Source organism: Microtus pennsylvanicus, chromosome 17 (genome assembly GCF_037038515.1).
Source record: "Microtus pennsylvanicus isolate mMicPen1 chromosome 17, mMicPen1.hap1, whole genome shotgun sequence".
Classification (NCBI taxonomy): Eukaryota; Metazoa; Chordata; class Mammalia; order Rodentia; family Cricetidae; genus Microtus; species Microtus pennsylvanicus.
The window spans coordinates 12,736,087-12,762,762 of NC_134595.1; the positions used below are offsets into that span (position 1 = coordinate 12,736,087).

The window sequence follows — 26,676 nt, forward strand, 5'->3', positions numbered from 1 at the left end:
AATTTGGGGCATTTTGTCTAACATTACATTTAATAACGATTACTTCAAAGTTGATGCAGGAATATAGGGCTCAGTTATACCTTTCTCTGTTCTTCAAGCTATTTTGTTGATTAGAAAACACTAGTCGATCCAGGCGGTGGTGGTGCACGCCTTTAATCCCAGCACTCAGGAGGCAGAGGCAGCTGGAGCTCTGTGAGTTCAAAGCCAGCCTGGTCTACAAGAGCTAGTTCCAGGACAGGCTCCAAAGCTACAGAGAAACCCTGTCTCAAAAAAAAAAAAAAAAAAAAAAAAAACCAAACCAAACAAAAACCAAACACCAGTCCTCCACAGATGGATGAGGGTAGCTTATACAGCCAATGAGGCGATGAGTTCTTGGAATCTGACCAGCCAGGAAAAACTATGCACCAGCCAACGCTTTAACTTCCTTTCACGATGAATAGTTGCCAGGTGTTTTAATGTAACCAGAGTGTTCTCAGGCTAAGACCCTGAGGAAGACCGTGTATTTTGTAGGATTCAGAATTGTGTCTGAGTGTAGAAAGCCGTCTCCTGGCTCACTTGCAACCACAGGCAGTGGTCCAGCTTTGGTAAATTGCGGTGTCATGGAGAAAGAACTCTGATCCTCTTCCGGGCCATCCTTTAGGGACTTGGAAACGGAAGGTAGTGCAGTTTTTTCTGGCCGTCTGCCAGGCATGGGATCCCTGGCTTCTTGGGGTAAGTTCGGCTGGCAATCTTAAAGAACTCCTCGGCAGCATCAAGAGCAATGAGACGGTCCTGCAGTTAGAGGAAAGACGAAAGAAGATGCTCACCAAGTTGGAAATAGAGCTACACGGATGAGAAATTTTAATAAAAATAAAGCCTGCCCTAGAAATAATACCAACCAAGTAAAACAGTCACTAAAACTTTCAAGACTCAGAGGCTTACCTCACCCTTTTACTTACCCAAGAGATGTTTCCACCAAAAATTTTTGAGTGTGAGTATATGTATGTGCAGGTGTGTGTGGGCATGTATGTGTTCAGGTGGGCCAGTATGCAGAGTTTAACCTTCTGCATTGTTCCTCAAGAACCACCCCACCTCTGTTGCACTATCTCTTGCTGGGAGCTGTGCACACCTGACTTGGCTAGACTGGCCAGTCAGCAAGCCTCAGGTGTCCATCTATTCTGTGTCCCAGCCCTGGGATCACAAGCAGTGCCACCATGTCAGGCTTCCAAAGTGGGTGCTGGAGAAAAAAAAAAAACAGCTCTTCGTGCTTACACAACAAGCATTCACCAACTAAACTATCCACCCAGCCTTCCACCAATCTTTCCGATCTTAGGCAGGATAGCAACTTTGACTGAATGCTGAAACTTTAACCACACAGCAGAAATCATGTGAAAAACAATCTGGCCACTACTCGGGTCTCAACAGCTTTAGGCGGGATCCAGAAATCCTTCTCTTCAAAGCTTTCCAGGTGGCTCTGGAGCCATCCGTCACGGGCGCTTACAGTGGCATCACCATTCGCCACCCGGTGGGGTTGTGATGTGGGGGTCCCAGAAATAACAGAAAAGGTAACAAAACAGGGCCATGAGTAAAGGCATCTTACTTACCACAACCAAGAGATACCTCTCAGAGAGCTCCCAGCTGGCTGGGAAGATGGAGGTCTCTTCAGCCAGTTTCAACAGCATCTCTTGGGCTTTTCTTGTGTTTTTAGAATCACTCATGGTGCTGAGTTTGGTCACTGACAGCAAAGAGTCGGCTTCCCTTTGAAAACCTAGGATGGATACACAAAGCCCTTGTTTGAAGTCATCACTAGTGTGCCATCCCACGATACTATCGCTGAGATTGTTAAGAAGGAATCCAAGCGTGGATTCTGTACAGTAAAAACTAAAGTCAGAGGCACTACCGAGTGTTGTGGAATATTAGTTTAAGAAGTGTAACATTTGTTTATGCTGTGGAACACTTGTTTAAGGATGCAAAGATGTGTTGCATTCTTTTATGTTGCATTTGTTTAACTCTGTGAAGCTGTGTTGCTTGCCTGCCTAATTGGTCTAATAAAGAGCTGAATGGCCAATAGAAAGGCAGGAGACGGATAGGCAAGGCTGCCAGACAGAGAGAATAAATAGGAGGAGAAATCTAGGCTTGGAAGAAGAATAAGAAGAGGGGTAATGAGTGAAAACAGGGAAAGGAGAGGAGGATGCCAGGGGCCAGCCACCCACCCACCCAGCCACCCAGTCACCCAGCCAGCCATGGAGTAAGGAAGGAAAGAGAGTTATATAGAATAGAGAAAGGTAAAAGCCCAGAGGCAAAACATAGTTAAAGAGAACTGGATAATTTAAGTTAGAAAATCTGTCTAGAAACAAGCCAAGCTAAGGCCAGGCAATTGTAAGTAAAAATAAGTCTCTGAGTATGTATTTAGAAGCTGGGAGGCAGGTCCTCAGAAGAGCAAGCAGTTTAAAAAAAATGCTGCTTCCCAGCTCTGTGTAAACAGGAGGCTCTTTACTTAAAACTATCTTTGCAGTGCAGTGGTGGTCACGCCTTTAGTCCCAGCACTTGGGAGACAGAGGCAGGTAGATCTCTGAGTTCAAGGCTAGCCTGGTCTACAGAGTGAGTTCCCAGATACACAGCTAGGACTGTCTCAGATAAACAAAAGCAACAACAGAAAAACCTCTATCTTCATGTTTGTCCTGCTGACTCTTCCTTGTTCCCTCCTCCCTCTAGGAGGGAAGTCATCCTGACCCTGACTGCTCAGTGCACCTGCCACTGCACAGTTCTAGAATCCTGCACCTCTCCCCGGCCTGCAAAGGGACGTCACCTCCAGGTTGCTACACCTTAAAGCCCTGATCTCCTTCCTCATGGTAGTCTAGACAGCTGGTATAAATTATTTTCCTAAAGATAGAAAAGAATCAAAGGATGAGACCTGCTCAGGCTGACTTACACTGCAAACTCCCAACCCACAGTAATACTGAATCAGTTAAGAGGGCAGAGTGCCCACCTTACCCCGTTATTCCCCATCTTAGCCAGCCAGGGCTAGCAACCTGGTATCTGCCTCTGAAAATCTTTAATGCCACGGGTCAGGTTATTTCTAAGTAGAATGATCAAGGACTTTAAAGGTGATTGTTCATTTCTGAACACTAAAGCAAGCTTATATGATGTGGGGATATAGTTACTCAACTGTAGCAAAATTAAGATTATTCACATTATTCAGTGTCTACCATAATGTCAAGTGTATTTTCCCAACTTTGTAACTTTTCTTCCTTTTGCCTCTTTTAGAATTTTCTGCTGTGTTTAACTATCTCTTACAAACACTACTTCTTTCAACCTGCCATACCCTATTACTAGGATATGCTAGTAGTAGCTATTACTAAGTGCTCAGTCAACCCCCTCTAATTCAATCAATAAATATGACAAAACAGTAAATGGTAACACCCATATGACCTCACTACTCTGTGTTATCTCAGACTTGGGAACAGATGAAGGAACATACAGCCAAGTAACATGAGCTGGGGAGAACAGAAATATCAAGGTTTACACTTGAGAGCATAAAAGCAAAGCTGAAGAACGAATCAGTAGAAGGTAGTTAATAGTCATTAATAGTCGGCGCTGGCGGTCTTTCTACAGAAGCCACGGTGGAAGCAGTGAGAAGCAATGCACGTGACTAGTTATTTCACCATTTCACAATCCCTTTCACACTCACCCAAGTCTTCGAGGATTCGCCTCCATCTGTTTCTCACTTCCCTGCGAATCTGCCGCAGGGTGTAGATATCATAGTTGAGTCTCTGCCACTCCTGCAGGAGATAAAAGTCCACTTTCACTAACAACCTCTGGCCCAAAACCTCTCTCTCATTTCTGAGATGCGTGCTGCTTAAACCTGTGGTTCCGCTCTTCGCTAATCTGAAACACAATCCTAAAAGAAAAGAAGGTATGATGAGACGGAGCTGACAAGAAAGAATGTCCTCCGCTGCCACCATTGAAGAATATGTCCCCTTCTGGGTGATATCATTTCTAAACATGTTACTAAGACTCTCTGGATTATCAGTTTTCTCCATGCAGTGACCTGACCTGAAAAATGGGGTTAGCAATAGTCAAAGTTTCCACGTGAGACTACTGTCAAGACTTAAAGCATAAAATATTAGGACAAGGGTTGTCTCGACAAGTAAAGTGCTTGCCACACAAGAGTGAGGACCAGAGTTCAGATCCTCAGCACCCAATGCCCTATCGGTGTAGAGGTCTGTCTAGAACTCAGAGACAGAAATATGGGGTATAGGAGAGGGTCCCTGAAGCCAGCTGGATAGCTAGACTAGCCAAATTGGTTAGCTCTGGCTTCAACTGAGATACCCTGAATAAGGCAGAGTGACTGAGGGAGACTGCTCATATCAGCACATACACACATGCACACATACAACACAATGCAGCGCACCACACACACACGTACATACACACAACACACAAACATAAGCAAAAGAAAAAGAAAGGTCAATGCCTGCGTACAATAAAGACCTAATAAAATCCATATATTGGGGCAATTTATAGATAAAGAAACTAAGGCTCAAATAATTTATATGATGAATCTAATATATTCCAGGTAACAGATATCAAAAGTGGTGTTTGAACCTAACTTTTACTCTAAAGCTCATTTAAAAAAGAGGTAAGACTCTACATCTCAGTGTGTTATTAGAATGATAAACAGATTGATCTAGGAACCCCAAGCACCCTAATTCCAAGCCGTGTTTCCTACACCGTATCTTAGCACCACTCTCTTGGCAGGGTAAATTGCTCAGGTACACAGGGAGTCATTAAAAAGTTTCCATTCTTGAAAGTCCTCTGCCAGCCTTCGGGTGATACTGGCATCATATAGACAACATCATATAGATCCTAACGCAGAAGCTGAATCATAGGTCTTCAGGGCCTAAGCATTCTCTGAAGGCGTCCCAGGAATTTGCTTTTAAGGCGACATAGCTATCTGTAAAGAGCAATCGTCTTACAGTGAACACCTTTTCCTTTCTCAGAAAAGACACCTGTCCTCACTCACAGCTTTAGAAAACATCATTTTAACTGTTGGATGTAAGATGCAAGCTATTTAATATTTTGACTCCTGTAACTGAAAACATTCCACGGATCCATTCGTTCCCTACTAAACTCCCTTCAAAACACACTTGCCTTGCAGATTGCCTTTCAACTTGCATGCCTAGTTAAGAAAAATAAATTTAGCTGCCATTCGCACGCTCCAAAAGATACCACTTTGAAAAAGAAAAGCTAACAAAATAAAGTGGGCTTTGTCGTGGCTGCATTTTAGACTGTATCTGAGGACTGTCATTCCCCAGGGAAGAGAGCAGGCTTTCTGCCACCCTCTCTAAGACAGGAAATTGTGGATTTCCTATTCCCTTAAAAAAAATTTAAAAATAAAAAGATCGAAAGACATGTGCACAAGTGTGTGATGCAGCCAAAGGCACAGGCACGAGTGTGTGACGCAGCCAAAGGCATGGGGTGTGACACAGCCAAAGTGAGTGTGTGTTGCCTAGGGTCAAAGACAAAGTCCTTGACTGTGACCTAGGGAGTGAGGGTAACCAAATCATCTGGCAACTCACAAAGGTGCAGGGATGGCCCAACAGTTAGAGCAAGGCTCCTCCAGAGGACCCAGGTGTGCAGCACAGCATCATGCAGTGGTCATAACCACCTCCAACTCCAGTCCCAAGGGGCTCTGACACCCTTGTCTGGACTCTGGGGGCACTTGATGCACACGATCTACAGACATACGAGCAGACAAAGCACCGATACACCGAAAATAATGAGTTTTTATTTTTAAAAATAAATAATATGTAATTCTGGCCTCATCTTGGCATCATATTAAAGCATACTTAGCGAATCCCTGCCCCAGATTAGATATATAGCAAAGGAAAAACACGAGCAATGGCCTTTTTGGTGGAGAGACCTTACAGTACTTAAGTGACTGCTCTGTACAACAAACAGTGTTGAACAAGACTGTCTAGGTTTGAGTCCAGCCCCACTGACAGGCTTCCTCATTGCCTACGTGTCATCTACAATACGGCTGTAACACTGCCTACGCCACAGCTTACTGTGAGGGTCAGTTGCTTCGATGGCCTTCAAACAGAAATCAGGACACATCCTTCTTCGAGTCAGTGCAGATATAATTCAGAAACAATACTGATGGGCTGCAGAGATGGCTGAGCAGCTGAGAGAGCTCACTGTTCTTGCATAGGGCCTGAGTTTGGTTCCCGGCACTTAATGTCAGACTGCTCATAACTGCCTGTAACTTCAGTTCCAGGGGAGTCTGATGCCTTTGCCACCACGGTACCTGCACGCATGTACACATATCCACAGACACACACTCATAATTAAAAATAATAAAAAATAAGTTTTTTGCTGGGTGGTGATGGTATATGCCTTTAATCCCAGCACTCAGGAGGCAGAGGCAGATGGATCTCTGTGAGTTCAACGCCAGCCTGGTCTAGAGAGAGAGTTCCAGAATGCCAGTCTCCAAAGCTACACAGAGAAACCCTGTCTTGAAAAACCAAAATAATAATAATAATTAGCAAATAAATTTTAAAATGAACCTTTAAAAGAGCTGCTTTACAAGAACCCAGAACCTTAATTTATGCAACAAACCACTAGGTGGCTTCATTAACTTGTGACTGACGGTCTGCTAAATTGCCTGGTGCTGATGCCCCTGACATGACCCTTTCCATGTATAGACAAAAAGTTTTATTTTTCAGAGTTAGAGGCACTGAAATTGCATGGATTCATATAAAATTCAGTGTTGATATTTAGCAATAGAAAAATAACTGATAAGCAGGCGGCAAGAAGAGAAAGCCTTTGGATCATCCAGGTGCCTGCTACTTTCTTCTACTGTCCATTATTCATTATTTGACAATTCCCCCAGTAGAGAAACTACAATTCATGCAAGGCCGTAATTGGTCCTCAACATAAAAGTCCATATAAGAGGACCGATATGGGCTGCGGAGGTGGCTCAGTGATTAAGAGCACTTGCTGTTCTTGCAGAAACCTGGGTTTGGTTCTCAGAACCCACATGGCAGTTAACATCTGTGACTCCAATTCCAGGGGATCTGATGACCTCTTCTGGCCTTTGAGGGCACGGCACACACATGGTACACAGTCATACATGGAAGCAAAACACCCATACACATAAAATAAATAAATCTTGACACAGAGAGGGAAGGTATAAAAAAAAGACTAAAAGGGCCAAAGATGACAAGCTGTGGGCCCTGGTCACAACGGTTCCAGAGAGCCATGTTTTCAAAGGCAAGAGTCTCAAACCCCAGGCTGAGCTGTGGCTGGCGACTGCCTGGGTCTTGTACAGTCACATGTTCTCCCTTTGCCTGCTACAACTCTTCTTACTGCTGCCAAACACTTTGAAGATAAAAGGCTACTAGGGACTAACTTCTTACCCACCCACAATCTACTCATGAGCAAAAGGATCCTTGCCAGCTGAATGGTGACACAGCCTAGTATCCCAGCCTCCCTTTCTGTAAATAACCTGCACATAAGATTAATGGGATCACACTGGAGAGATGGCTCAGAGGTTAAGAGCACTGGTTGCTGCTCTTCCACAGGTTCAATACCCAGCAACCACATAGTGGCTCACAACCATCTGTAATGATATCTGGTGCCCTCTTCTGGCATGCAGGCAAAACACTGTGTACATAATAAATAAACTTTTTTAAAACCTAAAGTGGGAGAAAAACCTCTAAAACAGAGGCTGGAGGTGGCTCAGAGGTTAAGAGCACTGACTGCTCTTCCAGAGGACCTGGATTCAATTCCCAGCACCTACATGGCAGCTCACAACTGTCTGTAACTCCAAGATCTGACACCTTCACACAGACATACATAGAGGCAAAAACAACAATGCACATAAAATAAAAATAAATAAAATCTTAGAAAATCTAAAACAAGTAGAAACCTTGGTAGAACTTAACTAAAATTTGGATTTAATAAAATGAGCTGGAAGAGGGGACTGAATTTCCCCTTAAGTACTTTAAATAACTCTAAATAACAGAACAAAAGTGAGGGAAATGAGAAATGATGGCATAAAAAGCCTCTCCAATTACATCTCTACATAACTGAAAAGACTTATTCCCTCATGGTAGGAAGGAGCAAGTTCTTGACGTACTTCTGTAACACTTAAATTTTAATGACTTACTTTTTAAGCTTGAAACAACTTGAAAATAAAAATTCAAGATCAGCTAAATAAGCTTCACAAGAGAATTTTGTTCCATTAAGCACAAAACATTAAGTTTTATTTCCTTAGCTTGTGTTTATTTTCCTATAATTTCCAAAACAGTATACTGAGGTCAGTGTGCTGCAGTAGCCTTAAATATTAAGAATGAGTGAATTAGCAAAGATCTGGCAACAAGAATAATGTGGAATTAATTCCATGAAACACACCTGGGAACCAAGTCAAATGGAAAATTTGTGCTGAAATGAACACCTAGGGACGTTCATAACTATTTATTCTTTGGTTTCTCCTCTTCAGTTTTGGCCACTTTCTGTTCTCGTCGGACTCCGTGGGCACCAGGTGTGCGCAGAGTGCACAAACATACACGCCGACAGGACACTCACACATCAAAACAAATTTTACAAAGTTTTAAACACTGTACTCTCTAATAAGCAGCTCCAGCCTTTGATACCACAATTCTACACTCTGCTTGTATAAATTAGCCACATTAGAATCCATACAAAGATGAAATCAGGCAGCATTTGTCTTTCTGTGTCAGGCTTATCCCATTTAGATGCTAAAACAATAACCTCCATGTTCATCCACAGTTAGAATGGCAGGATCCCCACCCCACCCCCCGACACACACACCCTTTGTTTTGTTTTTGACACACTCTTACTATGTAGCCCAGGCTGTCTTGAAACTAGCAATCCTCTTGTTTCCTCCTCCCGAGTTCCTGAGTGCTGAAATTAGAGCTGAGACACACTGTTCTCTACTGCTTTTGGGCCTCTAACCAAGAATGAGCATCCTCATTTGTATACATCACTCTTTTTCAACCTGTGGGTCATGACCCCTTGGGGATCGGATGACCCTTTCATGGGGACCACCTAAGGCCAACAGAAAATATAGATATTTACATTACAATTCACAACAGAAGCAAAGTCACAGTTATGAAACAGCAATGAAAATAATTTTATGGTTGGGGGTCACCGCAATATGAGGAACTATTTCAGCATTAGGAAGGTTAAGAACCACTGTTCTACATTTAAATCCTATTTATCCTTCAAAATTCAACTCAAATGCCACCACCTCTTTCAGCTTCACTGAAAGTATTGGCTTCTCCCCTAGAACGCCCTCAGAAACTTTATGAACAGTGCTGTAGTTTTACTGTCTATACATTGCTACACTGGTCTGTGCAGGGTCTCTTCCACTGCCTTGGACACTAGAACCTGGGTTCATCCATATCCTATGTAGTACTCTGTACACAGTGCTGAGTTTAACTGCACATAAGATGCATGAGGAAGCCAAGTTTTGAAGGTGATGGAGTCTCTTTTAAATCTAGAACATAGCACTACACCCCCTAAAGAAAGCTGCGCATGGGCGAGCCAGATGACTAAGTGGTGGAGGAAGAGTGCCATCTCGCACAAACTGTCCTTGGACTACCACATGTGCACTGGTAGCATGAGTGTGTGTGCACACACATGTGCAATAAGTAAAAGTAAAAAAAAATAGTGTGTACTATATACTCCTTTCCTATTTTGAACGAGGCAGATTTATATAAGAAGGCATTTTGACTCAATATATTTGAGAAGCAATGAATTCAATGAAGATGAAATAAAACCAAATAATCCATTAACCTTTCTACTCTGTGCCTAATCAGGCATTTGAGATTTGAAGGCTACTGTCCAGACCTGTCCCTTTCAGAACTGGAACTATCAAGGACACACTGTGTGACAGGCGGGCCCTGACTGGCCCGCATCACATTCATAAGAAAACACAAGAGGATTTGAAGCAGAAACCTGGTAGGTGAGAGTCTATGAAGAAAACAACTCAGCTGATTAAGTAGGAAACCCACAAAAACTCCAAGACTACTTGCGTCCCAGATTCCTTATTTCTCAAAGAGCTGCCACTCAATCAGACCCAAATTTAGCCCACACTATTGTTCCTCCATCACCAATGTGGAATGGAAATGAGAAGTCAATTAGATAGAATGTAAAACTTCCCAAAGATATTCTCTGGTCTGGTCACCTGGGGAAAGAAAGCAGATGTGTGGCCCTCCTCTATTGGGGGCGGGGAGTAAGAGTCTGGGGGTGGAGACTGGGGGGAGGGGAGCGAAATGACAGTCAGGATGCAATATATGTGAGAAAAATTTAAAATAATAGCCGGGCGGTGGTGGCGCACGCCTTTAATCCCAGCACTCGGGAGGCAGAGCAGGCGGATCTCTGTGAGTTTGAGGCCAGCCTGGTGATGGAGGAAGGTCATTGGTTAAAAAATAAAGAAACTGCCTTAGCCCATTTTATTGGTTAGAACATAGGTGGGTGGAGTAAACAGAACAGAATGCTGGGAGGAAGAGGAAGTGAGCTCAGAGACGCCATGCTCCCCTCTCCTGGGCAGACGCGATAGCTCTGCTCTCTGAAGCAGACACGATGGAGCAAGCCGCCAGGTCAGACATGCTGAGTCTTTCCCCGTAAGACCGGTGCTACACAGTTTATTAGAGATGGGTTGATCGGGATATCAGAATTAGCCAGTAAGGGCTAGAGCTAATGGGCCAAGCAGTGTTTAAATGAATACAATTTGTGTGTTGTTATTTTGGGGCATAAGCTAGCCAGGCAGCCGGGGTGCTGGGGACACACCCGCCGCTCCTATTACTACAGCCTGGTCTACAAGATCTAGTTCCAGGACAGGAACCAAAAGCTACGAAGAAACCCTGTCTCAAAAATCAAAAAAAAAAAAAAAAGAATTTAAAATAATAATAATAATAGTAAAAGAAAAAAGGCAACCCTTCTCTATTTTCAGGCAGGGGGTACCAAGGAGAGGGGAGAGAAGAGGAGTAGAGACTGGGGGGGAAGGGGAAGGAAAACCGATTGAGATGTAATGTATTTGAAAATAATAATAATAATCATAACAACAACTCCATAGCTACTGAGAAACCCTATATCGAAAAACCAAACCAAAACAAAGTAAGTATAATAAACCTTCGCGGTGGTAATTCACGTCTTAATCCCAGCACTCGGGAGGCAAAGGAAGGCGGATCTCTGTGAGTTCAAGATCAGTCTGGTCTACAGGGAAAGAGTTCTAGGGTGGGCAAGGCTGTTACACAGAGAAATCCTATCTCAAAAAACCACTGATAAATAACTACAAATGAAGTAAGAACGAAGGGTGGTCCTCCTCTGTTGTCTGCTGTCCATCACTATCCAGCAACAGAAAGGTCAGTGCAACCGGAGCTCACGCAACCTGCTCCGAGGGACACACTGGGGAGACCTGTTGAGGAAGGAGGGTGTCAGGCAGTCAATTATGCAAAGAGAGATCAGATCCCTGCGCTAGCCAGTGTCAAGACCACCTGGGCAGAAGGAGCTTGTCCCTTGGTGCTCTCAATGCTTGCTTTCTCCATCCACCAGACGTGGCGTACAAGTGGGGAGGGTCGGATTCTATTTCATTGTTCCTAGACAGCCGGTGCACTCACAACCATCTGCCTCTCTGCCTGCCCCCACATGGGACAGGCTCAAATGACAGAACACAGAAACCCAGTACATCAAAGGATACGCATCAGCTTAGATGGACCTCTGTGGAGAGCGTGCCAAGGAACTCAGTCCAAGAGGGGTCAGTGTCCAGGGGTCTGGCACTTAGGCCTATGAGGGTTCCAGGACTTGTCTCCCCGACAGTTAACGACATTTGGCATTAGGGTCTAACCAGAGGATGTTATTACACAGTCTAAGAAAGGAGCGCCTAGTTGCTGGTAACCAGAGCCGATAGAGAAATGAGCCTTTTCAGCTGAGTAGGTCAACTTCTGATGAAGGCTTTGCTATCCTCAGCAGACCCCTCCTTCAGGGAACAGAGGCAGTTCCTGATGCTGGAACTTCCCCTGGAGAAGCTCAGGAGACAAGCCTTCTAGCCTGGCTGTCTTCCAGGTGGCCAGTTTCACACCCACCTGAAGATGTTGGGTAGCTAAGGGATGCATTCTCATGAGCTTACAGTTAAAACCTCTCCATAGCAGCACAAATGCCTGCACTGGTTTTTTAGGAATTTGAGTTGCTCAAAATTGTTGATACTGCTAACCCTTCATGCGGGCTTTTACAAGTGCCTGGTAGGCACCTGTCAGAGTCAGAGGACCCAAAGCACGCTAATGTCACTATGTTCTGAATGGGAAGAGCCATGAAATTTGATTATGTATATACAGAACGCCATTTTTTTTCAATTTTCCTTACCTCTAGCCACTCTTTCCCATACCCCAGACCACCCAGCTTTGTTAATCATAAATACTAAACCATATCCTTGAACAAAAATGGCTGAGGCATGCTCTCCTGACTCCACACACTTGGCTTCCTCATGAGTTTTTCTGTTTTGAAAAACTCACTTTGATGAGCGGTAGTGGTGCACACCTCTAATCCCAGCACATGAGAGGCAGAGGCTGGCAGATCTCCGAGTTTGAGGCTAGCCTGATCTACACAGCAAATCACAGGACAGCCAGGACTACTCAGAGAAACCCTGTCTAGAAGAACAAACAAATAAAAAAAAAAAAGAAAGAAGGAAGGAAGGAAGGAAGGAAAGCTCATCATTTTAATCCAGGCATAGCGGTGAATGCCTATAATCCCAGCACTAACAGAAGAGGCAGCATGATTGCTTCTCTGGATGAGGTCTGCCAGGCACTGGGACTAATTGCACGAACCTATCGGAAAAACATGCAAACAACGCCCTCGTTATTTCCGTGACTGACATGCTATATGGCAAACAAAACGAACCGGTTTGGTAACACTTGGGTCCTCGCTACTGATCTTCCAGAACTAGCTCCCTGGGAGGGACAGTTGAGTGGGTAAGGGTATTTGCCACTGTGCCTGATGATCTGAGTTCAGTCCCTGGAAGGTACAGAGCAGAAGGACAGTGTACCAACTCCTGGAAGCTGTCCTCTGATCTCCACGCAGGTGTGAACCATGGCATGCGCACACACACACACACACACACACACACACAACGATTCACCAATGAATAAATAAGTTAGGAACAAAAAGGGAAAATTGGTGGAATACAGCTATTTCTTCCAGGTCGAACCTGACCCCTTCCACCACCTTGCAGCTGAGTGCCTACATGACATCAGGCCTGTGACATTTCTCCTGGAGGGAGGGGACAGGCTTAAGAGTCCCCTTGTAATACTCATAAGGCTCTTCTCCCTTACATTCCAGCTGTGACTATGTCAGAAGAAAACAATTGTCTGGGGTGTGTTTTCCTAGTGGTGTGCCTACCGGAGTTACAATCTCCTGTAATTAACCCCGATAAACATATCAGTCCAGCAACCAGGACTTGGATGGAATCCCTCCATTGGTCCATTGGCGCCCTCTCTATCTAGGGTGAATAAACAAACATTTACTTACATCTCCTCAGGGGGGAAAAATCACACAGCACCATAGTTTACTAGAATTCAGCACTGAAGGCCTCTAGGTCTTGCACGCTGCCGTACCAGCAAGGCCCTGAGGTCCACCCAACATAATGTCACCCTTCAAAAATTAATAAAGAAAAAAAAAGCAGGATGTACTCATGCCATTGAGAGGCTCGGGGTTACTGCTTTGGAACACCATGCAATGGCACACCCTGCCCTAGTCCTCAGTCACTCACAGCCTGTATCCATTAGCTTCCACCTAGGAAAGGTCAAAGGCAATGCTGAGCAGGGCTTTTCCCACTCCCTTTGTTTATTTTTACTCCGTGTACCTCCTCTGGAAACACACCTTGTGGTCCAAGGCTTCTGACCTAATGCCTTATCTGGCTTTAATCAGATTAAGCCAAAGGGATAGCTCGCAGCTCTTACTGCTGCCCCAGGTATGCCATCAAAGCCAAGGAAAGCAAACCCTAAGCAGTACAAGGCTAGCTCGTTTTGTCTAATAGGTGGAGTTTCAGGCCGCATAAGGCTTCAGGGCTCCATCCCAGAATGTGATTTAGCTGATGCTGCCAGGGGAAGCAGTGTTTTCCAGGAGTCATGAATACTGGGCAGCTACTCGGAACCATCCCAAGAGTTCCGAGATTCCAGTGACTGCTGCGGTCACCAAAGGCAAAGAATAAGGCTAAATTCCTGCTCATCGTGAGGAGAGGAAGATTCAATATTTCCAGCAAGGTAGCTGGGAATAAGCCACTTCACAGTTACCTGAAGAATGTATCATGAGGGGCTGCAGAGATGGTTCGGTAGTTAAGAGCATTATCTGCGCCAGGCGGTGGTAGCACTGTAATCCCAGCACTCTGGAGGTGGAGGCAGGTGGGTCTCTGAGTTCAAGGCCAGCCTGGTCTACAAGAGCTAGTTCCCGGACAGGCTCCAAAGCTACAGAGAAACCCTGCCTGAAAAAAAACAAACATACAATAACAACAACAACAACAAAAAAGCTCTTGCAGGGGACCCGGAGTTCCATTCCCAGCACCCATAGGGGAATTCATAGTAGTCTGTAACTCCAGTTCCAGGGGATCCGACACCCTTAGATAGACACAAATGCAGGCGGGACAACAATGATGCATATAAAAATAAAATAAATCTTAAAAATAAATAAAGATAAAAGAGTACATTAAAAAAGATAAAAAAGAGAATGGACCATGCTAAAGGCCACTTCAAAGACTTTCAATGTATGCTGGACTGTGGGAGGCTACTTCCATAGCACTTAGATTCCACTCGAAGCTACAGACTGTGGGAGGCTACTTAGCACTTAGATTCCACTCGGAGCTAAAGATCAGGGCAATGTAAAGTATACTGGAAGATGTATTCAAATTGTATAGTGTTGACAGATGTCAGCATCTGAAGATGTTCATGTCCCTCATATAAGATGGGTGTGGCATTTGCATATGACCTCGGGTACTTAGGGCATCCCTTTACAAAGCTGAAGACGGATGTAACACTACCAGCTTGAAAGTAAAAGAACCACGTAAGCAGTGACAGAACTGGTTTCCCCTGGGAATTCTCTGCTCTAACACCTGTTGATCATTACCCCAGTAGTTCCTGACACAGACAGGTGTGGGCTCCTTATCAACCCGATCCTGGAGACCTTTGCCTTGTCAGTTATCTGCTTTCCTGTCAACAAGGTTGGTTCTCATTAACTCAAAGCCCATAAGACAATTCCTGTGGATTTAAGATCCCAGAGATACAAGGGACAAGGGTGGGAATCACAGTAACCTAAGATGCAGTGCATTTTAATATACTTGGGAATTAAAGATTATTGACTTTTAAATTTTTTCATACAATATTTTGATTATATTCTTTCCCTTCAGCAGAACCCCCTTGACCTCCCTACCGACCCAACTTCATCTTCTTTCTTCCTTCCTCCCTCAATGCCCCCTCTTTCTCTGGAAAAAAAATATTAACCAAAAAAAAAAACCAAAATTGAAAACAGACTAACAATCAAAAATCAGTAAGACAAAAAAATCAACACAAAACAAAAAGTACACACACACACAGACACACACACATACACACATGGAGTCCCAGCCAGGTAGGGGTGGCAAACATCTTGAATTCCAACACCCAGGAAGCAGAGGCAGGTGAATCTCTGTGAGTTTGAGGCCAGCCCGGTATACGGAGTGAAATCAAGGACAGCTATAATGAGAAACCAAGTCTCAAAAACCAAAAAATAAGGAGTCCATTTTGTGTTGCCCTACCACTCCCAGGACTGGGCCTTGTCCTGGAGTGTAGTTGATACTCCCATGATGCTCCACTAGGGAAAACTGATTTTCCCTTTCCCAGCAGGACCAATTGCAAATAGCTTCTTGGTTAGGAATGAGGTTTGTTACTTCCCCTTCTAAAAAACTGGGATTTGGGGTCTGGCTTGAACCTATGCAGGTCCTGTACAGGCAGGCTGTCATCGTCTCTGTGCGTTTATATGTGTCGGTCCTGTTGTGTCTGAAAGATGAGGTTTCCTTGGAGTCATCCACCACCTCTGGCTTTTACAATAAAAAGTATTTTTTTTTAGAGGGCTGGAGAGATGGCTTAGTGGAATAACAGCATCTGAGCTCAATTCCGAGCACCAACATGGCGGCTCACAGCCATCAGTAAATCCAGGATCCAACACCTTCACACAGATATACATGCAGACAAAACACGAATGCGTGCGTGCACGTGTGTGTGTGTGTGTGTAATTTTTTTCCCGGGGACCGGGTTTCTCTGTAGCTTGAGCCTGTCCTGGAACTCGCTCTGTAGACCAGGGTGGCCTCAAACTCACAAAGATCTACCTGCCTCTACATCCCAAGTGTTGGGGTTAAAGTCATGCACCACCACTACCTGGCTAAATTTTTTTTAAATATTAGTTTTTCAGTTTGGACTAATATTATATACTGGATCATTGTATCATGGGTTTATTCAAAAGGGAAAAAAATCAGTAAATGAAACATATTTCATACTATAAATGAAAAAAAAAATCCCAAGATTTTCATTCTAAATTCCCTCCAAATTACCTTTTCATATGAAAATTAAATCACATGATCCTTCAGGCAAGTCTGCCCCACACCAAACAAAACACCAAGCCTAAGCGGCCTCGAGTAGAGCACTGCAGCAGTCTCTGCTTATGCCAGAGCCAGATACCAAATGCGCCAGCTCCCAGTCACAGGAACTCCACTGTCACTACTAAAAGCAGCCACAGAGAGTACGGAAACAAACAGGTGGGACTGGGTTTCAATAAGACTGTTTGCAAAAACAGCTGGCAAACTGGAAGGGAGACACAGCAAGCAATGCTTAGAGCTACTGTTTACTCTAAAAGATGCCCCCAACTGGGTAGACCAGATGGCTCAGCAAATAAAAGCACTTGCAAACTTGATGATCTGTGTTCAATCCCCAGCTCCCACAGTGGAAGGAGAACCAATTCTGACCTACACACACACACACACACACACACATACAAATAAGAATTTTATTTTATTTTTTTTAAAGAAGACTTTATTTATTATGTATACAATATTCTGTCTGTGTGTGTGTCTGCAGGCCAGAAGAGGGCACCAAACCTCATTACAGATGGTTGTGAGCCACCATGTGGTTGCTGGGAATTGAACTCATGACCTTTGGAAGAACAGGCAATGCTCTTAACCACTGAGCCATCTCTCCAGCCCACAAATAAGAATTTTGAATTTTAATTAAAAAAGTTGGCCAACTTCCACTCCAAGCACAAGGCATGTACCATGCCAATTTGTACTTGGCCTATTAATATAAGCAGTAAGTTAATTTTTTCCCCTAAAACATAATCTCTCTTCTGTAGTGCCTGTACTATGGGAGAGTATGTGAGCCAGGAACTAGGCTGGAGATTTAAAAACATACACACACACAGAGGGGGATACGGGTCATCCTTGAAACAAGAATGCCTACTTTATTGTGCTCAGGGGCAGCTTATATAGGGCTCTGGCCACGCCCCAGCTCTCAGGATCTTTCAGCTGCAGACCCTTCAGAACCCACTCCCTGCCATCAGGATCTCGTGCTCAGAGCAGCTGCAAACACAGGAAAACAAGTTGTTTTGCTCAGAAAAGCTATAAGCATAACAAGTTGTTTATGAGAAATTCAGGGTCTGGGGGTCCACAGCCCCCAACACTCTTTCCTAAAAGTATCAGACCTGAATTTTAAAGGGACCCTTAGCGGCTCAACACCACTGTTTTTAGAACCGAGTGGGACAGGTTCCACAATGATCTCTAGAAAGCTGCCTAACACAGCGAAATCTAGGCTGTGACCCCATTTCAACCACAGCTGCTGTCATTTTATCAGTTTCGGGGTAGGTTTCATTTGGGGGTGAAAAGCTGCAGAGATAATACCAAAACATAACCTAGAAACCACAAATCACAAATATAAACCAAAGCACTGGCCAGTGGCCACAATCTCAAAGACAGTGTGAAAGACGCTTAAAGGGAGTCAGGTATAGAGAAGAAAGTGACTTTCTCAGATGCGTCTCGCTTTCTTTGACTCTTCCAGAAGCCTACACCCATACTCTCGGGTATATCCTACATCTGTGCCTCTTTCTCTTGACCTTCATGCTTCACAATATATTAAAATACCTTTATATTTTTATTAAACCCCAACTCAAAAGAAAAAACAAAGAGCTGTGACGTGATGCCCCCTCAGAGTGCTCCCTCTCACAAGTTGACGTTCTGCTCTCAGTCTCGGGGTGTCAGTACAAAAAAAAGTACAAGCTTCCTGTATCCATTTTTTTTTTAAATTTATTTATTATGTACACAGTGTTCAGCCTCCATGTATGCCTGCAGGCGAGAAGAGGGCACCAGATCTCATTACAGATGGCTGTGAGCCACCATGTGGTTGCTGGGAATTGAACCCAGGACCTCAGGAAGAGCAGCCAGTGCTCTTAACCTCTGAGCCATCTCTCCAGCCCCTGTATTCATTTTTTAAATGTATTTTTTCATTATATGTAAACGTACATGTGCGTGTGGTGTGTCTGTGTGTGTGCGCGCGCGCACCGTGCTAGTGCAGGAACCCACAGAAGTCAGCAGAGAACATCAGATACCCTGGAACTGGAGTTACAGGCAATTAAAAGCCATCATGTAGGTGCTGGGAACTGAAACCAGGGTCCTCTACAGAGCAGTAAGCATCTTAGATGCAGGGCATCTCACCAGCCCTGTATGTTTATACCATCTCGGTAAGCCTCCATGTCTACACAGTGGCATAAAGGGACAAGACACCTGGACATGTAGCGCATTGCTTTACAACAGGTTTTCAACCTGCAGGTCATGACCCCTTTGGGGGGGTCAAATGACCCTTTCACAGGGGTTGCCTAAGACCATCAGAAAACACACGTATTTACATTACAATTTATACCAGTAGCAAAATTAGTTATGAAGTAGCAACAAAAATAATTTAGTTGGGGGGGTCTCCATAACATGAGGAATTGTATTAAAGGGCCACAGCACTGGGAAAGTTGAGCAACAAGGCACCACATTTAGGGGACTCACGATTTTTTACAATGTGCATTAAGCCTGGCTGCCTTTTGTCCCAGAGGCAGGCCCTACCTCCACCTCCCAAAGCTAGAAAACAGTCCTAAAAAACACAGCCCAGGATCCCGGAAAACAAAGGACCGACAGTGTTCTGCCTATGGGATGGCTAAGACTTGTGTCACATGCCGGGATGGACAAGCTAAGCTCTCGCATGACTCCCACGGAATGTGAGGTTCCCAGATCCAGTGCATCCCGAATTAGTGAGAAAGAACAAATATTTGCAAAGAACAAAGTTAAAAATCCTCACCCTGGCTGTGTCATACTTTGCTCCCTTGCTGTGGCCGCACAAGCTGGCCTTCCCTTCCTAGCACTCATTCCAGTGCCTTGGAGCCTCTGGACAGGCTGATCCCTCAGTCAGGATGGCCCTGCACAAAGCCCTTTCCCTCCCCTCGGTCAGGTCCACTCCCCAGCCAGTCACTCTACTCCCTTCCTGACTTCAAAATGACTGTGACGCCCTGTATAAGATCCTGAAAGCAGACCCTGTCTGTGCCTGACTGTTAAATTTTACTGGCATGCTCACCATCATGGGTTGAATTGGGTTTGTTTTTTTTGTTTGTTTGTTTGTTTTTTTTTTGAGGAGGGATTGTTGGGTTTTTTTGTTGGTTTGGTTTTTTTGAGTTTTCGAGACAGGGTTTCTCTGTAGCTTTGGAGCCTGTCCTGAAACCAGCGTTATAGACAGGCTGGTCTCGAACTCACAGAGATCCGTCTGCCTCTGCCTCCCGAGTGCTGGGATTCAAGGCTTGCGCCGCCAGCACCCGGCTCATGGGTTGAATTGTGTCTCCTCAACATTCATATGCTGACATCTCAACTCCCAGTACCTTACCTCATTTGAAGACAATGTCTTACAGAAGTAACTAATAGGAACGAAGTATACAGGAGGGTCCTATTCCAATGAGATTATATCCACATAGGAAAGGAAGTAAGGACACAGAGCTGCACACAGAGGAAGGAAGCCACAGGGCAGGATGACGTGTAACATGTCTGAGGAGAGGATCTTGGGGCAGATTCTCTCTAGGAGCCCTCAGAAGAAACCAGCCTTTGATCTCAGACTTGGGGTCTACAGAACTCCGGGAGAATACATTTCACCCAGTTTGGCTGGGTGGTGTTGGTGCATGCCTTTAACCCCAGCACCCAAGACGAAGAGGCAGAAGAATCTCTGTGAGTTCAAGGCCAGCCTGGTCTACAAAGTGAGTTCCAGGACAGCCCAGAACTCTGTCTCAAAAAACAAAAACAAAATAAGACCCAGTTCAAGAAACTTTGTACAGCAGCCACAGCGAGCTAATGTAGTCACTGAAATCACTAAGTGTCTCAAATCCATCTGTGCAGTATGAGCTTCCTACCTTAAAAACCAGGCCTCTGCAGCAAGTTTCTTACTGAGCGTCACGGCCTTTGATGCAGAACAATACTGCAAAGGTTACAAACGGGCTCTGGATCTGAGCCACTCCCCATCTTTTACTAGCAAACCATATATTCTTGGTACCTTCTATTCGTTCATTATAAAATCAAAACCACCAGCCTTGTAAAGCTCAGTATAGAAGCGAAAGCATCCTGTGAGAAGCATGCTGCCCGTGCTATGGTTCTCAGTATGGTTTGTCCCACCGAAAGCCGCGCTGAACTTTAATTGCTAGTAGAACAACAGTTCTGAATGGGATGGCACCTTCAGGAAGTGATTATGTCATAGGAGCTCCACTCTCATGAAAGGATAAATAGGGATCTCAAAGGACTGAATTCGAGTATTTAATCATTTTTCTGTTACCGTGATAAAATGCCATCACCAAGGCAACACACGTAAGGGATGCCAGGAGCCCATCACGGCGGGGAGGTATGGCGGCAGGAGCTTAAAGCTGAGAGGTCATACCCTCAATGGCAAGTTCAAAGCAGAAAGAGAGGGAAACGGAAGTAAGCTGAGGCCATAGGTCATATACTCTCAAAACTTCCCCCGGGGATCACCTAACCCTCCCCAAACAGCACCACCAATCCTGTGGAACCAATCCTGTGGAGGGCATTTCAGTCAAACCACCACAATTAGTTACCTCAGAGAGGACTACTATAAAGTGAGGGAGTCCCTCATGTGCTGTTTCTTCTGAAAGTGCCATGAGCTCAATTGGCACAGGCTCCCGTCAGTGCCATCTTCTCAGAGTTCCTCTCCTCTGCCAAGCCATGAGCCCAAATAAAATTCTTCGCTTATTACCAGATATTCTGTTTGGCAACAGAAAACAGAACGAGACAGTGAATGTTAATTTTCTCAGGCAACTTTGGCTTTAACGAAAAAGCAGCCAAAGAGGTTTTCCCAAACTTATTGGAGAGCCCAGAAGAGTGTTTGTTTGTTTGTTTTGTTTCTTTCGAGACAGGGTTTCTCTGTGTAGCCCTAGCTGTCCTGTGACTCACTCTGTAGACAGAACTGGCTTCAAATTCAGAGATCCACCTGCCTCTGCCTCCCAAGTGCTGGGATTAAAGGCATGTGCCACCACACCCAGCCCAGAAGAGTGTGTCTAGTCAGACAGGTTTGTGGGTCACAGACCTGAGCTGGGACCCCAGTAACTCCACTCATTTCCTCCAACCCCTTGAGGTGACTCAGCTTCCTAGGCATACTGGTTGAAACTCCTCCTCCCTAAGCTCCCGAGAACTCAGTACTCATCAGGGCAGCATGCTGCACATACAGTGCTTAGCACACGGTACAGTACTTCACCAACACATACCTAGAACACAGGGCAAGACCCCTGGCTCCTCAGATCCTATGCTTCTTGAACTCCCCTCTAAGTCACCTAAACCCAAATGGTTCCTAGCAAAGTAAACTAAAGAGCAGGTGCATTTGGGATCGAGGAGGGGCTCAATTTTGGAGCAGTTGCACAAGGCCTGTCAGAACGCGAATGGAAAGATGACGCATGGTGAACAATGCCTTAAGGAACCGTGAGAGAGGCTCCAGGAAGAAAGGCAGAGGACCTTTGACCTCAGGTGCATTTTGTTCTTGGACGTGATTTCGTGTCTCCTGTGTTCAATTTGTAAGACATGTTTATTCATGTTGAATGTCAGAACATAGCTATAGAACCCAATCTGGTCAGTGGACCCTGAGACAAGATACGGGGCCTTCTGCCTTGCTTTCATGCTTTCCATGATATAATCTATAGCACTTGCTAGGCAATTGTGTTAAGACTGGTCTGTCCGGCCGGGCGGTGGTGGCGCACGCCTTTAATCCCAGCACTCGGGAGGCAGAGGCAGGTAGATCTCTGTGAGTTCGAGGCCAGCCTGGTCTACAAGAGCTAGTTCCAGGACAGGCTCCAAAACTACAGAGAAACCCTGTCTCAAAAAACCAAAAAAAAAAAAAAAAAAGATTGGTCTGTCCTGAGAAAGTTCTGGGAAAGGTTCTGGGAAAGGGCTACTCTGTCAATGTTTAGTATGTGCTTACTGGCATTCTTTTTTTTAATTATATGTTTTTCTGAACTCAAACAACCTTCCTTGAATCACTGCCTTGTTACCTTTGTGTATAAGAGCGCACTGAAACTGGAGTAAGGCTGCCTACAGCAGTAGACTGTGGTCCACCCCATTCTTTCAGGCCCTCAAATCCCCGGTCCAGCAGACAAGATCTGCTCAGAACTGCGGAGAAGTTGACAAGGTCCCAGGTTGAGCCCCAGCACTTCAGACAAACAAACAAACAAACAAACAAACAAAAGAATTCCATGATTCGATTATTTGGATCTCCAAACAAAAGGTATCTGGGAGAAGCCAGAGTTATCTGGAGAACTGCTTAAACTTTCACTGTTATTTTGCTCCTTCTGGGTTGCCGTGAGCTTGCAGCCCTATCTCCAACACTAGTCAAGGTTGGCCCCTTTGTCGGCAATCAGGTAGCCGCAAAAGGGTGAGGCTTGCCCAACTCTGGAGACCTGCGAGGGCAGTAAGGAAGAACACGCTAGAACATCCAAGTCTCCAGGTGCTTCAACGATCCCCATGTGGGTGGTCGGTGACCAGTTCAGCCCATCATTTCTTTCTCCCTGCAAATATCCAATCGACTTTACTCTGCAGTTTCTTTTCAGATTAAGGACATGATATCCTGAGTGCATAATCCAGCACTAGAAATAGCTCCAAGAAAGGCCAGATACTATTTTAACATTACAAAGCCTATGTGTTGTGCCTGGTAACACAATAGCAGAATCTAGTCCTGATAAGATAATTTTGTTGTTGTAATTAAAAAAAATACTGATAATGCTTAGCTGTTCCCCTGAGGTTTTGATCTGCTGTGGTTTCTGCAGGATTAAGCCATCCACACAAGCATCTGGTGACTGTGTGGCACCTGTTAACGTGTAAATATTGCCTGAGTGACAAGGTGGCAGGTTCCTGTCATGACAACTGCATATATTTTTGGTCATGAATTACTTGAAAGTAAGCGCAGAATAACAAAAATTCATTAAACCTTAAAAAGTACTTAAAAGGATCTCCTGAGGGCTGGAGAGATGGCTCAGAGGTTAAGAGCACTGACTGCTCTACCAGAGGTCCTGAGTTCAATTCCCAGCAACCACATGGTGGCTCACAACCATCTGTAATGAGATCTGGTGCCCTCTTCTGGCCTGCAGGCATGGAGGCTGAACACTGTGTACATAATAAATAAATCTTTAAAAAAAAAAAAAAGGATCTCCTGAGAAAATTGGGAGCATTGATGGGGGGGATCAGGAAAGGTAGAAGGGGAGGAAGACAGGAGAAGGGGAGACAGGAGAAGAACTAGAAGGAATGGGATGGTCGAAATGGAGGAGGGACAGAGACGGACAGCAAGGAAAGAGATACTTTGACTGAGGGAACCATTAAGGGCTTGCAAGAAACCTGGCACTAGAGAGGTTCCCAGAAATCCACAAGGGTGTCCCCAGCTAAGACCCTAAGCAACAGTGGAGAGAGTCTCTGAAATGCCCTATAGTCAGATTGATGACTCTCTTAAATGTCACCATAGAACCTACATCCAGCAATTGAGGGAAGCAGATGCAGAGAACCATAGTGGAGCATTAGGCTGAGCTCCCAATGTCCAGTCGAAGAGAGGGAGGAGTGAGGATACGGACAAAGAGGTCAAGACCGTGATGGGGACACTCACTGAAACAGCTTACCTGAGCTAATGGGAGTCTTCCAACTCTGGCCTGCCAGCAAGAGAACCAGCATAGGACCACACTAGTCCCTCTGAATGTTGGTGACAGCTGTATGGCTGGAGTAGACCAGGATTTATTCCCGTTTCTTGTTCTGGCTTTTTGGAACCCATTTGGAAGAATACCTCGCTCAGCCTAGATTTAGTGGGGAGGGCCTTGGTCCTGCCTCAAAACAATGTGCTAGACTTTGTTGACTCGCCATGGGAAGCCTGACCCACTCTGAGGAGTGGATGCGGCAGGTGAGATGGGGAGTGGGAGGGAAAGGAAGGTGGAGGGAGCAGGAGGAAGGGAAGGGAGTAGGAAATGGATTTGGCAAGTAATATAAGAAAAGATAGGGTTTTTTAAAATAAAAAAAGTACTTAAAAGTGTTGATGAGAAAGATCTGACATTTAGCATGTATTTTCTTAACCCAAAGTGTCAAATCTGAACTGGGGACACAGCTCAGTGGCAGAACACGTGCCTCACAAGTTCCAGATCCTGGGATTCTTCCCAGCACCGAAGAATTAAGTACCAAGTCCTCAGAGAGCTGCTGGTGGAACTTGGCAAATGGGGAGTAGCATCAATTACCACGGAAAATCAAAAACTGAGAAACAGTCCTGAAATGTGGTCAGGGCCCCTCAACTGGTATGGTGCTCCACCCACTCATAAAAATGCCTTTTTCTTTTTCTTTTTTTTTCTTTTTTCTTTTCTTTTTTTTTTTGGTTTTTCAAGACAGGGTTTCTCTGTAGCTTTGGAGCCTGTCCTGGAACTAGCTCTTGTAGAGCAGGCTGGTCTCAAACTCACAGAGATCCACCTGCCTCTGCCTCCCGAGTGCTGGGATTAAAGGCGTGCGCCACCACCAGAAAATGCCTTTCTTACCCATTGGCTTCACCAAACCATACGCAGGCTGTGGGCAGACTTCATCAACGCTCTCTGAAAACGGATCTAGATTCATCGCCAGTGCTGTGTGTTCCTTCCACATTATTTATTATGTCTTGGGACTCATAAAGCTCAGATTCAAATCCTGACTTTAAACTTAACAGGTATGTGGCCTTGGGTAGGTTGTTTAAAGTGGAAACAAAAACAATTGCTTGCTTCATTGAGTTCTTACAAGGGCATCCTGAGATACAAAATTGAGACAACTAGTGCTAAACACTGTTCATTATTGTTGTCTCGGACAAAATCAGTGTACTTACTGATTTTACTTTTTATAAATGAATAAATCAATTGCTTCAATAATAAATCACAAACAATCATGAAGCTCCTTAGAACCGAGCACTATATGAAGCAGAAGCAGTTCAATGAACTTATAAGGGCAACGATTGCCTGACATGAGGATGCGACCGTTTGCTCATTCTCAGACAGAAAGCAAGCATCCTTCAAGGAACCACTTTTTCACTCCCTGCAGGGCTGTCAGTGTGTCGTTTCTTCTGCTCAGAGTCTGGTTTCCATCAACGCTTGAGGGCTTGCATAAAAGCAAGTGAATTCTGTCTGTGAGATTCAAATGATGTTACTTTTCATATTTTTTGGCTCTGCCAGTTAAGTTGGGAGCCTTTTCTTCATGCCTTTCCATGTGGAGTAAGTCGGTCTTAACTATATGCAGTTCTCCTACAGTAGCTCAGGCTCGGTGCAGAGACTGCAGCTAGCACACACACTGTCCTGGAATTATTTTTCATTATTCAGAGGATGCTAAATATGAATGCTCCCGGGTCTTCAGTACTGATGTTACTCAAGGAGAGACACTGTTCAGCTCCCTTAACATACTGTTTGAATCTCCAAACAATACATTTAAAAATTATCTAGCATTCCTTTTATTAGGTGGAATTTTATTTTTAAAGCTCAAATCGTCTGTTTTATTAACACCTGTACCAAAACTATCCTTCTTGAGAGAGGAAAAAGCATAGTACAGAATTTGACTTAAAATACCAGCTTACCAGCTTTCTAGCTCATCTTAAAACACAATGGTGAGTCCATTGTGCCATCAGGCTGGACAAAGGGATAATTACAGTAGAATGGACTCCATTCTAAATGTCCTCATTTATCAGCAATCTGCTAACATTTGGGTTAGCTGGCAAGTTTCCTAGTATGAGGGTTTTGTTTTTTTTTTTAAATTTGGCTATTTTATAATGAAAATGTAGATTTTTCAGTTTCACTGTAAAAAGCAAAAGTTCTAACATTTTAGGGCCCACATTCTCTGCATGGCAATAACTGTCTGGAGCTCAGCACCTGAGCCCGTGGAGACAGCACGAGTTCCTAAAGCCATCCAGAGTGCTGGGTGGGGGAGGGGAACTACATCATTCACTGATGTCCCTTTTGGCCAAATCCCTGGTGCAATCTCAGATCTCAGCTTCCGTTCTGTACCCTCAAGTGTTCTTCCTAGATGTCAATTAAATTGTTGTTTTGTTTTATATGTATGAGTGCTTTGCCTGCACGTATGTGCATGCACCATGTGGGTGCCTAGTG

The 26,676-nt window shown here is 44.6% G+C and overlaps 1 protein-coding gene across 1 annotated transcript; it reads right to left on the reverse strand.

Moving 5' to 3' along the window:
• Positions 1-578: 578 nt before the first annotated feature.
• Positions 579-6,299, reverse strand: LOC142837153 (melanoregulin-like). The gene is made up of 4 exons (XM_075952120.1): positions 6,181-6,299; positions 3,671-3,867; positions 1,584-1,747; positions 579-771 (listed from the first exon to the last, which is right to left on the reverse strand). The coding sequence occupies exons 1-4, from the start codon at positions 6,297-6,299 to the stop codon at positions 637-639; spliced, it is 615 nt and encodes a 204-aa protein (XP_075808235.1). The 3' UTR covers positions 579-636.
• Positions 6,300-26,676: the final 20,377 nt, after the last annotated feature.